This window comes from Centrocercus urophasianus, unplaced genomic scaffold (genome assembly GCF_019232065.1).
Source record: "Centrocercus urophasianus isolate 14NV4802_14NV808 unplaced genomic scaffold, USGS_Curo_1.0 seq_488, whole genome shotgun sequence".
In the NCBI taxonomy this organism is placed as follows: domain Eukaryota; kingdom Metazoa; phylum Chordata; class Aves; order Galliformes; family Phasianidae; genus Centrocercus; species Centrocercus urophasianus.
In genome coordinates, this window is record NW_024885075.1 from 1 (window position 1) to 13378 (window position 13378).

The window sequence follows — 13378 nt, forward strand, 5'->3', positions numbered from 1 at the left end:
GGGGGACGGGGCGAGCAAATGGCGGCGCGCCGGTGACCGTGCCCTCCGCTCGCCTTGCAGCCGCCGGCTTTCGGCTTCCTCTTCGACATCGACGGGGTGCTGGTGCGGGGCAGCCAGGTGGTGCCCGCCGCCCGAGAGGCTTTCCGGAGGCTGTCGGACGCGGACGGGCGGCTGAGGGTGCCCGTCGTTTTCCTGACCAACGCCGGCAACTGCCTGCGGGCGGCCAAGGCCCGAGAGCTGTCCCAGGCGCTGGGGCTGCAGGTGAGCTCGGGTCCTGCGGGACGGGGTCGGCCCTGTGGGGAGACGAAGTCCGGGCAGGGCCCTGGGTGGCGGCACGGAGTCGGTTCGTACTGCCGCCGACAGCCTCTGCTCTCCCCGCAGGTGTCTCCGGAGCAGGTGATCCTGTCCCACAGCCCGCTGCGGCTCTTCAGCCAGTTCCACCCCAAGTGCGTGCTGGTGGATGGGCAGGGGCCGGTGGAGGAGAATGCCCGCAAGTATCCTTTGCTGCGCTCAACCAATGGCACTCCGCTCATCCTTGTTAAATGCTCGGCCAGCTGTTAAAAGTGCAAGGAAACGACGACCGCTGCTGTCGTCCTAAGGGCAGGCTCACATCTAGGTGCTTGCTGTTGACCTCAGTCACCTCCCATCTTACCTAGGGCAGTGTTTCGCTTCTCACGCAGATTCCCTCTCTCCTGAGCTCCTCCTGCTGGCAGCACAAACCAGAGACTTCGGGCTTCTTTCACTTTTGAGATAAAATTTTGCTTTTTGCAATGCTTTCAGGGCGAAATGTGTCACTCTGAGCACTCCCACAGCTATAAGGTTTTCTCCAGCAATCTCAGGGCACTTAAAGCAGCTGAAATGTCATTAGAACAAGAGCATCGTAATACAGAGACAATCCCAAGTGCATATTGATTTGCTGAGGGCATGGCAGGTCTGACATAGCCCGTATCTGTAAGGAGCTTAAGATCTAGCTGCAGCATGTGCTCACCACTTCAGCCCATCAGCTTCATCACTAAGTGCCATGGGCATCTCCTCCTCATTTGCATTGCCTAATTCCCGGGGTGTTTGAAGCTATGTCACCTCCAATGGCAGGAAGGAGAACCTTGTCCAAACTTGCTGCTGCTCACTTAGCTTCTCTGAAGGGGTGGAGTTCGATCGTGGTTCTTTCTCTGAGGCCTTGAACAGCTTCTGGAGTTAGCTTAATGGGTCCAGTGAAGGACAGGACTGAAAAAGAGCACAGACAGAACAACAGACTCTGCCCTTCTGCAAGTGTGTGTGCATGTGGTCACACCTTGTGCTTAACCTCTGGCTGCACTTGATGTGAAACATCTGCTTGTGCATGTTTCCTCAAGGCAAACAAAGGTGAGCTAATGGCTAGGCATTTTGCAGGTGAATGCAATTCAAACTTCCCTTGCTTGTTTTAACAGCATGCTCCATTTTCTTTTCAGTAGCTAAGCTCACCAGAGCTTTACTGGGTGTGCTCCTAGCCAAGAAGCCTGACCCAGGCTGCCCTGGTACAAACACCTTGGCCTTTAAGGGCTCCCAAAGTGTATCTGTCCTGAACCCACCTATGTTCTATGCCTACTTCCAAAGGTTCCTGATCACAAAGGAAATCACCCCAGCCTGTTTTTGTTTTTTTTTATTTTTTGGTTTTTTGGTAAACTTCAGAGCCACCTTTAGGTTGAAGCTTAACTTACAGTTTGACTGAAAGTCAAAATGTTATGCATTGCCATGTATATCTAACAGCTCTGCTGCTAGGACCTGTATTTCCTAATCCTGTAGATGCCCTTACTAGTAACTTCAGAAAACAAAACCAATCAAGAAAGAGTCTTCGTGTCTTTCCTTGATGAATTGAAACAGCCTGGGGTTCAAGCATGTGGTCACCATAGAGGCTCTTCGGAAGGCATATCCCCTGTTAGACATGGTGGATCAGAGCCGGAGGCCAAAGGAGTTGGTAATTTCCTGACACGTGGGTTGAAGGGGTGGCAAGGTGTTGCTTACAGCAAACAGCATGGGCTGGAGCAGCACCTGGCTACTAGTGGCTGTCTTTAGTGTGAGCCCAGGGTTGACGTTGAACAGTCAGCATCTCTGTGCTCTTCCACTGTTGGCTCCTGCCTGGAAGGGCAGCAACTTTTCTCCCTGCTTTGCCATGCTGGTGTTGCACTGATTGTCCTTGCAGTGGCCACAGTAAATGGATTGGTTGGATCTCTGGGGCCTAGGGCTGAGAAAACAAGATCTGTGAAATGGGATGGGAAAGGAGGGGAAATCTTTCTCAGGATTCAAGGTGGCCTTGTCCCAGTTCTACATGGGATTACATTTCTAGTTTTCTTTTGGAGATGACATTAAACTTTGCATTGCTAACCTAGTTTTTTTTTTTTTTTTCCTGTCAGCCTCCTCCAACCATTGGCTTTCCCACTATAGAAGGTAAGCAGCAGCCTTTGTTTATGTAAGAACAGCAAGCAGAAATAGCAGTAATGCCAGCCAGCTTGGATGGCAACTAATGATGTGCTGTCAGCTCATCAGCATCCCCGTGCAGCTTATGCAGAGAGTACAGCCAGGAGGCAGCTATGCTGTCTCCACATAACACAAAGCAAGAGCTGGTAAAAGCAAAGTCAGCTTTTCTGCACACTGTGCTTCAGCATCTGGAAACAGGGGTGAATTTGGTACAGCATTACTCAGACTGGAGCTCTGATACCAGCTGTGTTGTGTAGGTAGTTGTATTAGCCAGGCCATTCCAATATGCAATAAGGGGTGCTTTTGGTCACGGGTGGCTTTTGGTGTCGGGTCATATATGTGAGTACCGTAAGTTTCCAAGCATCTCTTCAAATCTTCCAGGGGTGGTTTTGTTTGGTGAGCCAGTGAGGTGGGAGACAAGCCTGCAACTTATTGTTGATGTGCTCGTGAGCAATGGGAATCCTGGGGCAGACCCAGAAGGTATACCATACCCCCATCTGCCTGTCCTCGCCTGCAACATGGATCTCCTATGGATGGCTGAAGCCAAGATGCCGAGGTAAAAAGCACTTGTATTAATTTTAGTAAAATTCATACAGCACTCCCACAGATGATCTTTCCTGACACAATACATTTTTTAGTGTTAGAGTCTTAACTGTGACATAATTAGCAGCAGAAACACGAAAACTGCATGAGAAACCAAGACTACATTTTAAGAAGGCAGAGCCAGATAGTGAACTGCCTGCGTAGGAGTCTGTGGGTAGATACACCATGTCAGAGCAGGCAGTACCAGGAGCCCCTTATTGAGTAGTGTTTGCCACACAAGCGAGGCTGGGGATACTGATGGCCTCCTTTCTGGAGCAGGTTTGGCCATGGCACTTTCCTTCTCTGCTTGGAGAGCATCTACAAGAAGGTGACAGGTCGGGAGCTGAAGTATGAGGCGTTGATTGGCAAACCCAGCACAGTCACCTACCACTATGCTGAATACCTGATAAAAGAGCAGGCCGAGAAACATGGCTGGAAGGCTCCCATCCGACGCCTGTATGCAATTGGGTATGAGACTGTATATTTTCTTTTTCTGCTTGCTTAGGAACATGCACAATGTTGTAAGTGTAGGCTTTGGGATTCTTTTTTTTTTTTCCATTGTTGTTTTGGTGGTTTTTTGTTTTTAAATGGAAATTTCTAAATTGAATACCAAAATCCCCATGGCATCTTTGCAGCCTCAGATCCTACAGTAATTTAAAGGTCACCGTCAGCCTAGCAAAGCTGTTACTGTAGGATGTACATATAGCATGGCTGGCTTAAAGAAAGAGATGTAGCCCACTTAAGCCAAACATTTTGGAATTGTAGGGAATAAATGTTGGTAATGGCTGAAATTGCTGTGGGTGCTTTGGACATGTCTCTTTCCCTTTCAAAATAGATACTTGCGAAGCACATGGCCATCACTGCATGCTGGATGCACCAGTAAGTGGAGTCACTTGCCTAATCTGAGGGGATTTCCTTGATGATAGCAAACATCTTGTACTGTTTCCTCCCTTGGTGCTCCCTGAATCCCAGATTGCCAGAACTAGAAATTGATGTTTGGGTTGGTTTTTCATTTCTGTTTCATACTGTGACCTTATCCAGGGACAATCCTATGTCTGATGTCTATGGGGCAAACCTCTACAACAACTACCTCAAGTCAGCTCAACAGAACCAAGTCAAGGCTGGGGTGAAGAGGATCCCACAGGCAGCCAATCCCCAAATTGAGGACCGCCTTGCAGTGGAGAGCTGTGAGTCAATTCTGGTCTGCACTGGGGTCTACCGCCACAATGCAGATGTTTCCAGGAAGCTAGAAGAGTGCAACACAGAGACTGTGTTCCACGGCCATCGGGACTTCTGCTTTGACCCCAGCCTCGTGGAGGCATCTTACGTAGTGCAGGATGTGAATGAAGCTGTGCAACTTGCTTTTGAGAAGGAGAACTGGAATTAGGGTTACAGACAGATGTGCCTAAAGAACTGCTGTCAGGGCAGAGGGGAAGAACGGAGAGAGACCTGGGTTGATCTAATCTAGCCAACACTCAGGAGATCTCCCCATTTCAGCACTAAAAGCCCCTTACTTTTACTAATAATCTTCCACAGTCCTTCCAGCAGGCTTTTAATTGTGAACTTAAGTTTCTGTGATCACAATTTGAGCCATAATAGAAACAGAACGTAAGGGAAAGGGCTTATCCCTGCAATCTCAGTTTTGTTCAGCCATCAGAGTCCTTTCTTTTCTACCCTTTGTGTACAATATCAGGCATGCAATCTGTGAGGATGAAGCTCTTCCCTGTGCAAGGAGCTACTATCAGCCAGCGTACCATTCATACACTGTACTATTGGTCCAGTATGCAAAAAGTGCACACCAGGAACTGTGTTGTGGTGGCCCTCTGCCAAGGGAAGGCTTTAAGTCTTACCCTTCTCCTTATAAAGAATAAGTGCCTATGGATTTCAACAAATTCTGCTTGCGTGGGGATTTGCCACTCCATTGCTGTCAGCCTGTAACAAAGTCCCATTTTGCAGTTCTCCAGCAGCAATGAAGGGCCAGGGCCCCTCAAAGGAAGCAGCAGTAGCCAGAACAACTTGCTGCAGGGCCTCGTGGGAAGTCGTTATTCCCTCCTCCCTCTTTAACATTCTGTGAACACTTCTGCCTTTTTGCATCCTGCCTAGGGAGCCATCAGCCTGTTCTCAGTAGCAGGAGAAATCCCTGCATTTCCAGAGGTGTCTTTGGCCAGAACTCAGTGTTACAGCAGGAAGGTGTTGTGGCACTCACCCTGACCACAGCTGATGCAAGGGTCACTGCCCTGCTCCAGCTGACACAGCTATCAAACAAGGGGCACTGAGAGCAAGGGCCAGCCAACACTAGTAACAGCCCAGCCTTTTTCTTGCTTTGCCTGCAGTGACTGAGAGGCAAAATTGTCAGGTCTTAGCCCCAGATTCCAGGTCTTCATCTCTAACAGTGGAAGTGAATCTGTCCTTCACTTTCTTTTTCCCACTTTCCACATTTGGTTTGCAACTCAGGAATACCTCATACGGTCTGATCCCCATTCCCTTCTCTTCCTGTAGCTTGCAAATAGAACCTCCTTAACATGAACTAGCATATGGGACTTTTCTGTCTGGGAACATTTCTATATCCCTATTGACACGCACATTCTACTGCCCGTTTTCCTAGCTTGGGATATCTGAATCAAGTCCTGCGTCTTCTTAGACAATCCAAAGAAGTTAAGCAATCACTGTTTGGGGAACTCCATATGAAAGATTGAATTAGCAAGGGGTGCTGTAATTCCAGAGGAGCACTGTGATTTCAGAAGTGTAAGTCAGTTTGCATTTGCAATGTAAATCATTTGGAACCAGCACAACAGAGTTGGTGTTCCTAGTTATACTCAGCCTCCACCAAAGAGAGATCAGAAATAGGTCTGCTCTACCCCCACTTCACTCCTTCCTGCTTTATCAGGCAGCTTCATATGAGCAAGATATTCTGTGTTGTTCTTAATTAAAATCTCAGCATCCGCGTGCACTTACATTCTGCTTCAGCAGCTTGATGTACCTTCCTAGGAAGGTCAAACTGCAGAGCAGGCTCTTTTCTTGTTTTGTTGGGTTCTGTGACTGAATGGGTTTGGGTATGCAGTCAAAGACCCAAGCAAAGATGGCTTTTTTCTCCAGGCTTTGTTTTCTGAATAGGAGCAAGAAAAATACTTCCCTGGGTGAATTTACCTGTTGTGAAATCAGTAATAGGAAGGAGCCTTTTCCTTTCTTAGTACTAGCTAGGATTCTTTTCCTTTGTCTTATCAGGACAAGAATAATTTGGCTGCTTCTAAGAGCAGCTGTAGAGCATGGAACACTTATCTTTGATTTGAATCTTTTGTCTTTCACTGGAAGGATAAAAACAAAAAGCAGAAGTCCATTTCATCTACTTGCACAAAACAAGGGCTCACCTACAGTTCCCAGAAGGATAAATACAGGAAAGGAGTTGGCATAAAACATGAGGAAGGGTTTTTTTTTTTAAGCTTTCAGAGCATCTCCAGAGTTACAAGCATGCTATGGATCCAGTGTGCAAGGCCTGATACTAGAGGCCCAAGTCCCATTCATTAACTAACTCCAGTGTCCCTCAGCCATACTTTCCACAGGTACAGGAAGAGGAACGCTCCCTTTCATTGCAGTACTGGTATAGACCTCAGGGAGCTGGTTGCTGGTAATTACTCCTGGCCACATCCCCTAGTTGGTAGGTAGGTACTTCTCCACAGAAATACTGTCTGACTGTGTGCATGTGCTGTAGCCTTTGGAAGAGCTCTTTCCCGTTATTTGTTAAGACCAGGTGCTGCTGAACCAGTGGTCCCTGAGGGGTGTAGCATTACTGAAATAGCCATCTCAGATGGAACCTGGTATGCTGGCTGTGCTTCTGATGCCAGCTGTAGGAAGAACATGCACAGGAATTTTGAGAAATCACAGGCAGTTTTAAATTTCATACCAACATACATGGCATGTCTCAGCCAGAAGCAAAATAGGTATCAAGAGGACAGAAATGAGGCCCTGTCCAGCAAAGGAACAGGTTTGCATTTGCACAGAGAGTGAGCAGGTATCTCCACCTTTAGAATAGCAGTGATGGAGAACTGACTGATGGGAATCAGCTTTGGATTCCAAACTAGCTTTCAGCTCCAGATTTTTTTTTGAACTGTGTTAGTGTTAAAACAGTGCTCTGGGAGTCTTTAAAGTGCGTAGGAGGAACTTCAGCAATAAGGAATTCAAGAAATGCTTCACTTGAGAGTTGAAACTGAGCAGAGGGGAGAAGTCTAGAAAAATCTCGTAGCAGGCTCCTTGCTTATCAGCAGCTCATCCATGGACATCTGTTATTGCTAGAATTCACTGAAATCCTTCCTCCTCGGAATCGCAGTTTCCTGGAACAAGCTTTGAGAGTAGCTGGAATATATTCTTTCCTGTATCTCATGTATTACATTTCAGATGCCACACTTCTCTAATTTGGGGTAAGCATACTTCTGTGCAAATTACTGGACCAAGTTAGGACAGGAGGCTTCACTTGTTCTTCTGATCCCTTAACATTCATACGGTGCACTACCTTATGCAACAAACAGTGAAGACCTGATCTTAACAGCTCCATCTTCCACATATGGGGAGGTTTTAGGCAAGTCTAAAGGAAGTACATGGTGAGTTCAGGCAACTGAGAGCAGCAGGGGGGAACTGAAGGAGGGTCTGACCTAATTTTGGGTCTGAAGCAGAGAGCTTTTATATCATGCAATAACATGATGATCAGAAAGGACAGTTCTGTTATTGCACAGGACAAATGCAACCACTAGCCCGGCATTCAGGGAATCGTATAACACTACTGTACCCTTTCTTCCAGTGTTAATCCTGATGTGTCTTTCTACCCTTTCCCACACCATAAATGGGTAACGTTTCAAATTATGTCATGTACACTGCATTGGGGTGATTATATATGGTACAGAGAAATCACAAGATGTGTTTGTTTTAGCATTCAAATCAAGTTTAACCCAGATCCAGAGCTGCTCCTTTGAATTAGCACATTTAAAAGTAATAAAAGAGGTTTTCTTTGAAATAAATTTTAGCATGCTATATGTACGTTTTGTGAGTATTGTCCTGGCCTCTTTCATACCTTCACCCTAGAAGATTATCAGGACTAAATGCTGTCTTTTGTTGTGCTCATCAAATCAATCTCAGATTGTCTTGAGGGAACTACCCTGCAAGATACCTCTCCAGCAGTTCTTCTAATTGGACCAAACTGTAATTCCCTGTAAGCTCTGTTTGCCATATTCAGATGAGACTATGAACAGTAACTTTGACTACTCCCATTCCATAAAGTGGGAAGGGGGAGGGGGGGAAGGGGAGGGAAAATCATCAAATTATGTCCTGACTGATACTTTGCAATCAATTTTAGGATGCCACATGTATAAAGTGCTTTCAGAGCGGGCATTTAGTTATGATCTGACCTAACCAACCATTTGTAATGACTATTTCTACTGGGTGGGGAAACAACAAACTAGATATCACCAACTTAATCTGCTGTTGCAGAAGAAGCCTGAGGTGGTATGAAAGCCATCTTTACCATTAGAAGCTTTCCTGACACTACATTAAACCCTTTGTGATCATCTAAGAAACTCATCCTGTTTGACAAGGACAAGGCAGCTGTGCTCTTCTACCTTTTGAAGAAAGCAAGTGGTGTTAAAGAGACTGAACAGAAGGAGAGCTAAAGCTTCTGCAGATTGCAGCACATGGAAAACAAAAGATCCTACTAGGTGAAAGCTATCTGCTTTAATGGTTTAGAAGCTGCCATTGTGCAATAGTTCACTCGCATTGTTTCTATACAATATTCCACCCAAAATCTTGTGTCTACAAAGTTCACAGGAAGCATGTTAGACCACAGGATGTGCACGACTCACAGACCAACCAACTTCTTGATACTAAAAGGAACTAATTGTTCTAAGCAGTTTTGAACGTACAGGAGAAGGATTCCCATTCTCATCAGAGAAAGGAATTGAGTTGTACCCTACATCCTAGAGAAATTACCTACGGCCTAGATTTCAAATAAATAAAAATAGGACCAACCCCCCTAGTTTATCCGGTATTCAGGTAGTTGGAGCACTTGCCAAAGATAGGACAGACCAAGGTTTAATTAGACAGAGATCAGATCCCAAATAACCTAAATGAATGCTCGTAATCACTGTACTGTTGTTAAAACAAAGGGGTGGCCCAGAGCAAAGGTGTCCTTGAAGGAGACAGCTTGAGCTGGAAGCCCTTAACCGACATAAGGAGCACGGTTAGACATTGGCCTCATGAAACACTGAAGGAGCACAGCTCAGATTGGAGTTTTCTCCCAGGTAGACGCTGTGGGGAACACTTGGCACAGCAAGGCTGCAGACACGAGGTATACCATCAGCTGCTCATAGACCTTGGCATACCCACACCCTCCATCTACTGAATAACTGGCTTCCATTGTAAAAAAAAATAATGGCCCACATAGACAACTTATGCAGCCATACAAACAACTTAAAGACTTTTTTGGATCCAGCCTGCAACGTTTTAAAATCTCATACCAGTAAGACAGGTAACATAACCTCTCAGACGCAAACTGCTCCATCAATATTTCTTGTTCACTGCAGTAAACTAGGCAGTTCAATCACTAAGATCTTTCACTTGTTCCTCAAGGTCAGTTTCAATACACACTGTATGCTAGAAAAGACTAATTAAGCACAAAATACTAAGAGCAACCTTCACTTCCAAGCCCTTAACCATGATAAGGCCGAAAAAAAAAAGTCTTTACATTTTATACTGGTAACAGATGCTCTTCAAACTGAAACGTAATTAAAAATAATAAATGGCTACATCTTTATACCTTTTGAAGAATATCTGTATTGCCACATCATAATACTGGAGCAGCAGTTTTGCCACAAAGACTCAGCATTTGGGGCTGACAAGTCATTAAATATTGGTGCCGGCCAGGTGAACCTGCTCTATGCTTACCTGCAACTGCAATCCTGAACATCCACATGGATTAAATAACTGCAGTACAAAGCCTGCATTCGAGAATCCCAGAACCTTCCTTTCCCACACAAAAGGCATTTTAAGCATGGTTACAGCAGATTATGCTCAAACTCACTGAAATCAGCTTTGCCTCTTTCCCTCCCACTGCTGCCAGTTTCTGACAGCTTACTGCAGGGTACGATTAGGGTTTTAGCTTCTGGTCTTTCTCACAGGCATATATTTGTCCCTTTCCCCCCCAGCACCTTCCTCCTCCCAAGCATTTGAGTCATTATTTTGTTTACTCTTGTGTTCTGCCCTCAAGAAATTCTCATCTTTCCCCCAGCAGGGTTATTTCTGAGGGCACACTATTTCTATAAACTAGAAACAGGAGCATTTCTTATATTCTCTACAACTATTTCACAGAACCATGCTGTCTGCTGCTTGCCTTCAAATATACACACACACACTTATACCTATGTATTTACAGAAGTGTATGAAGAAGCCAGAAACACAGCTTTAGAGATGCTGAAAAGGGGAAGCTATTTATAGTGTGGGTTTTTAATGTTTTAACAGTAATGGTTAAGTACTAACGCTTGCAAGGGTTGCACAATTACATTAAAGAACTAGATCACACAAGAAGCATCAGCTTGTCATATCTCATCCCAGAGCGTGCTACAAAAGGCTCTTCAATGCTTTCTCAAGTAGAAGACATTTTCCCCTTCACTCCCATTTTAAGATACAGATACTATTTCTTCTCCCTTCCACACAAAAAAGCTCTTTTCTTATTCTCACCCATTTGTTTAGTGTCATTTCCCACACTGGAGTCCATGTGCCCACTTTCACCCACCCCTACTCATCGCAGGTCTCCCCACCTGCCTACCTTGGATGCAGACTTTCCAGTTGAGCAGGGATCCCTTGGTCTCCAGAGAAACATAAGGCTCCTCCAGCCCTGTTCACACAGCTCCAGGCCCAGCAGACTCACACCCCCCTGGGAGGATGAGGCACAAACCCCTTCACTCGTACTAACCCAGGTGAGCCCACTTAGCACCCAGCTGCCTCCATCACCCAGCCAGTTTCCCCATATGGGCAGCCTAGCTGTGTGGGCCTGTAAGGAGACCACTCATCCTTCCCAAAGCCCAGGGACCCCACTCCACAGCAGACACCATTCTGTCAAGAAACGTGGCTTGTCAGTTGTGCTCTCAGGACACGATGCTTTCATCTCCAGGCAAATCTGCATATCTTGCAGGGCTGAGAGCAGCACCATGGGAGTGTATCTGGCAGAGGAAGGAGAAGCATCTCTCTGCTTTCTGCTGTGTTCTTGCGTCTCAAAAGATTTCAGACTGCTCAGCTCTGAGCAGCACCATGCTGTTCTGTCACTCAGAAGCAAGCAGGTTTCCTGTGCCGGCTGTGGTGGGACTGCACCCAGCACTGCAGATGGAAAAGCGTGTCCTGTGTCACTATGAAGGTGGCACTGCCACCAAGGCACTGAAGTGTGACGGGGATGGCCCATGGGGAAGGGCAGCCCTGGGCTGTTGTGCCCAGTCAAGGGCTGTGGCCTGGCCTATGTACAGCACAGGTGCTGTGCCTGTTCTATGCTGGGATGATTCCTCTTGTCCTTAACACTTTGAACATTTGTGTTCCATATGATCTGCGGTCACTGACCTTCTTAAAAGGGAGGGGTTTTGTTGGCTAGCAGAAATGCTAGTAAAAATTAGAAAGAAAGGGCTCTTCAGCAGCATGCGAGTGCATGCATGCGTGGTCCCATCTCACCCTATGCACCATGACAAGGTGAGTTAGAGGAATGCAGTGCACACAAGAAGTGTAGATGCAAGGATGGATCTTGGCAAGGGCACACGAGCACGGGAAACAGTGTGAGAGAAGCAGGAAACATGGGTCCCCATCCCAGCTGCAGGACACCAAACAGCGTGGGAGACCTTGGGGAAGGCCTGTGGGCTGTACCACCTCCATACACTGCTTCCTAGGCCTGCAATGCTTCCAGATACCTTAGGGCTTGGAGTTCTGTCTCTCATGTTGTTCCTCAGTACTGAGCCCTATGTGTTGAGGAGCATATACCCATAGGAGTCAAGCTATTTGGGATCATTCTCAGAAGGTGCAAGGGAGCAAAGGGCTGGGAACACAGAGCACTACTTGGGAATGCAGTGTGCCATGTGTGGTGGTGCCACAGCAGCTCATTCTGAGTGCTTTCAGTTGGAACCTGAGGGCTACTCACATCAACATCAATAGAATAACAGAATCGTTGGGGTTGGAAAAGACCTCTAAGATCATCCAGTCCAACTGCTGGCCCATCCCCACCATGCCCACTGAGCATGTACCTCTGTTCCCCATCCACATGGTTCAATCTTCAGCATCTCCAGGGACATTAACTCCACCACCTCCCTGGGCAACCTTTTCCAATGCGGTATCACTATTTCCGAGAAGAAATTTTTCCAGATGTCCAACATGAAGCAACTGTGCCAGCAAGGCAGGCTGGGCAGAGCCCTCACTACCTAGCATAGCTGAGATCAGGAAATCTGCGTGATATAAGCCACTTACTTGGCTGTGCATTTAACCTACAACAAAGTGAAAGCAAATAGCTCCAGGATGAGCGCTCCAGGTCAGCGCTCGGCTTCAGGCTGCGCCTCGACTGTGGCCTTTCACTCGGTCAGCCCGAAGGGCAGGGGGAGACCAGCGCCATCGAAGCCCCTCTGCTTTTCTGAGTCCAGTGCCGGGGCTGTGCCATACGGGTGGGCGGACGACTACCCTCCCGAGGCTCCGTTCCCGAGCTACGGGAACAGCTGGGGGGGTTCCTCCCCCGACCCCTCCTGCCCCCCCGGCGCACAGCCGCTCTCAGCTCGCCCACCCCCAGCCCACCCACCGCCGCTGCGCTGCAGATCGGCGCCGCCCCCGGCCCCTCGCCGCGCCCCGCCGCCTCTCGGGCTCTTCCTCGGTGCTGCTGTCGGTCCGGTGCGGCGGCGCGGGGAGCAGGGGCGGGCCGGGGGCGGGTCGGGGGCCGCGGCGCGGCCGTCGGGCCCGGCGCGCCGGCTCGGGGGCCGGGGAGGACCATGCACCGCGCTGCCTCCAACCAGCGCTCGGTCTCCTCCTCCTCGGGTTCCTTCCAGCCGCCGCCGCCGCCGCCGCCGCCGCCACCGCCGCACGCCGCCGACCGGCAGCCGCTCTTCCCGGGGAGCTCCAGCAGCGGAGGTAGCAGGCGGGGCTCGGGGTCGAGCTCGGGCTCGGCGCGGGCCCGCCGCCCCCGCAGCCCCCGCAGCAGCCCCGAGGAGGAAGAGGAGGAGGAGGAGGAAGAGGACAGCATCAGCATCAGCAAGCCGCTGGTGCCGCCGCCCGCCGCCCCGCCGCCCGCCGCCGCCTCGCCGCTCCCCAGCAGCAGCAGCAGCAGCGGCGGCGGCGGCGGCGG

At 48.4% G+C, this 13378-nt stretch overlaps 1 protein-coding gene across 1 annotated transcript; it reads left to right on the forward strand.

Annotated features, from left to right (window-relative positions):
- Positions 1-60: 60 nt before the first annotated feature.
- Positions 61-8064, forward strand: HDHD5 (haloacid dehalogenase like hydrolase domain containing 5; the record flags this gene model as incomplete). Its single annotated transcript, XM_042834702.1, has 7 exons — positions 61-261; positions 382-494; positions 1861-1954; positions 2391-2424; positions 2836-3010; positions 3316-3504; positions 4078-8064. Coding segments are annotated over 7 exons (1152 nt in total), but the record flags the coding sequence as incomplete, so codon positions are not given.
- Between the last annotated feature and the right edge of the window lie 5314 nt (positions 8065-13378).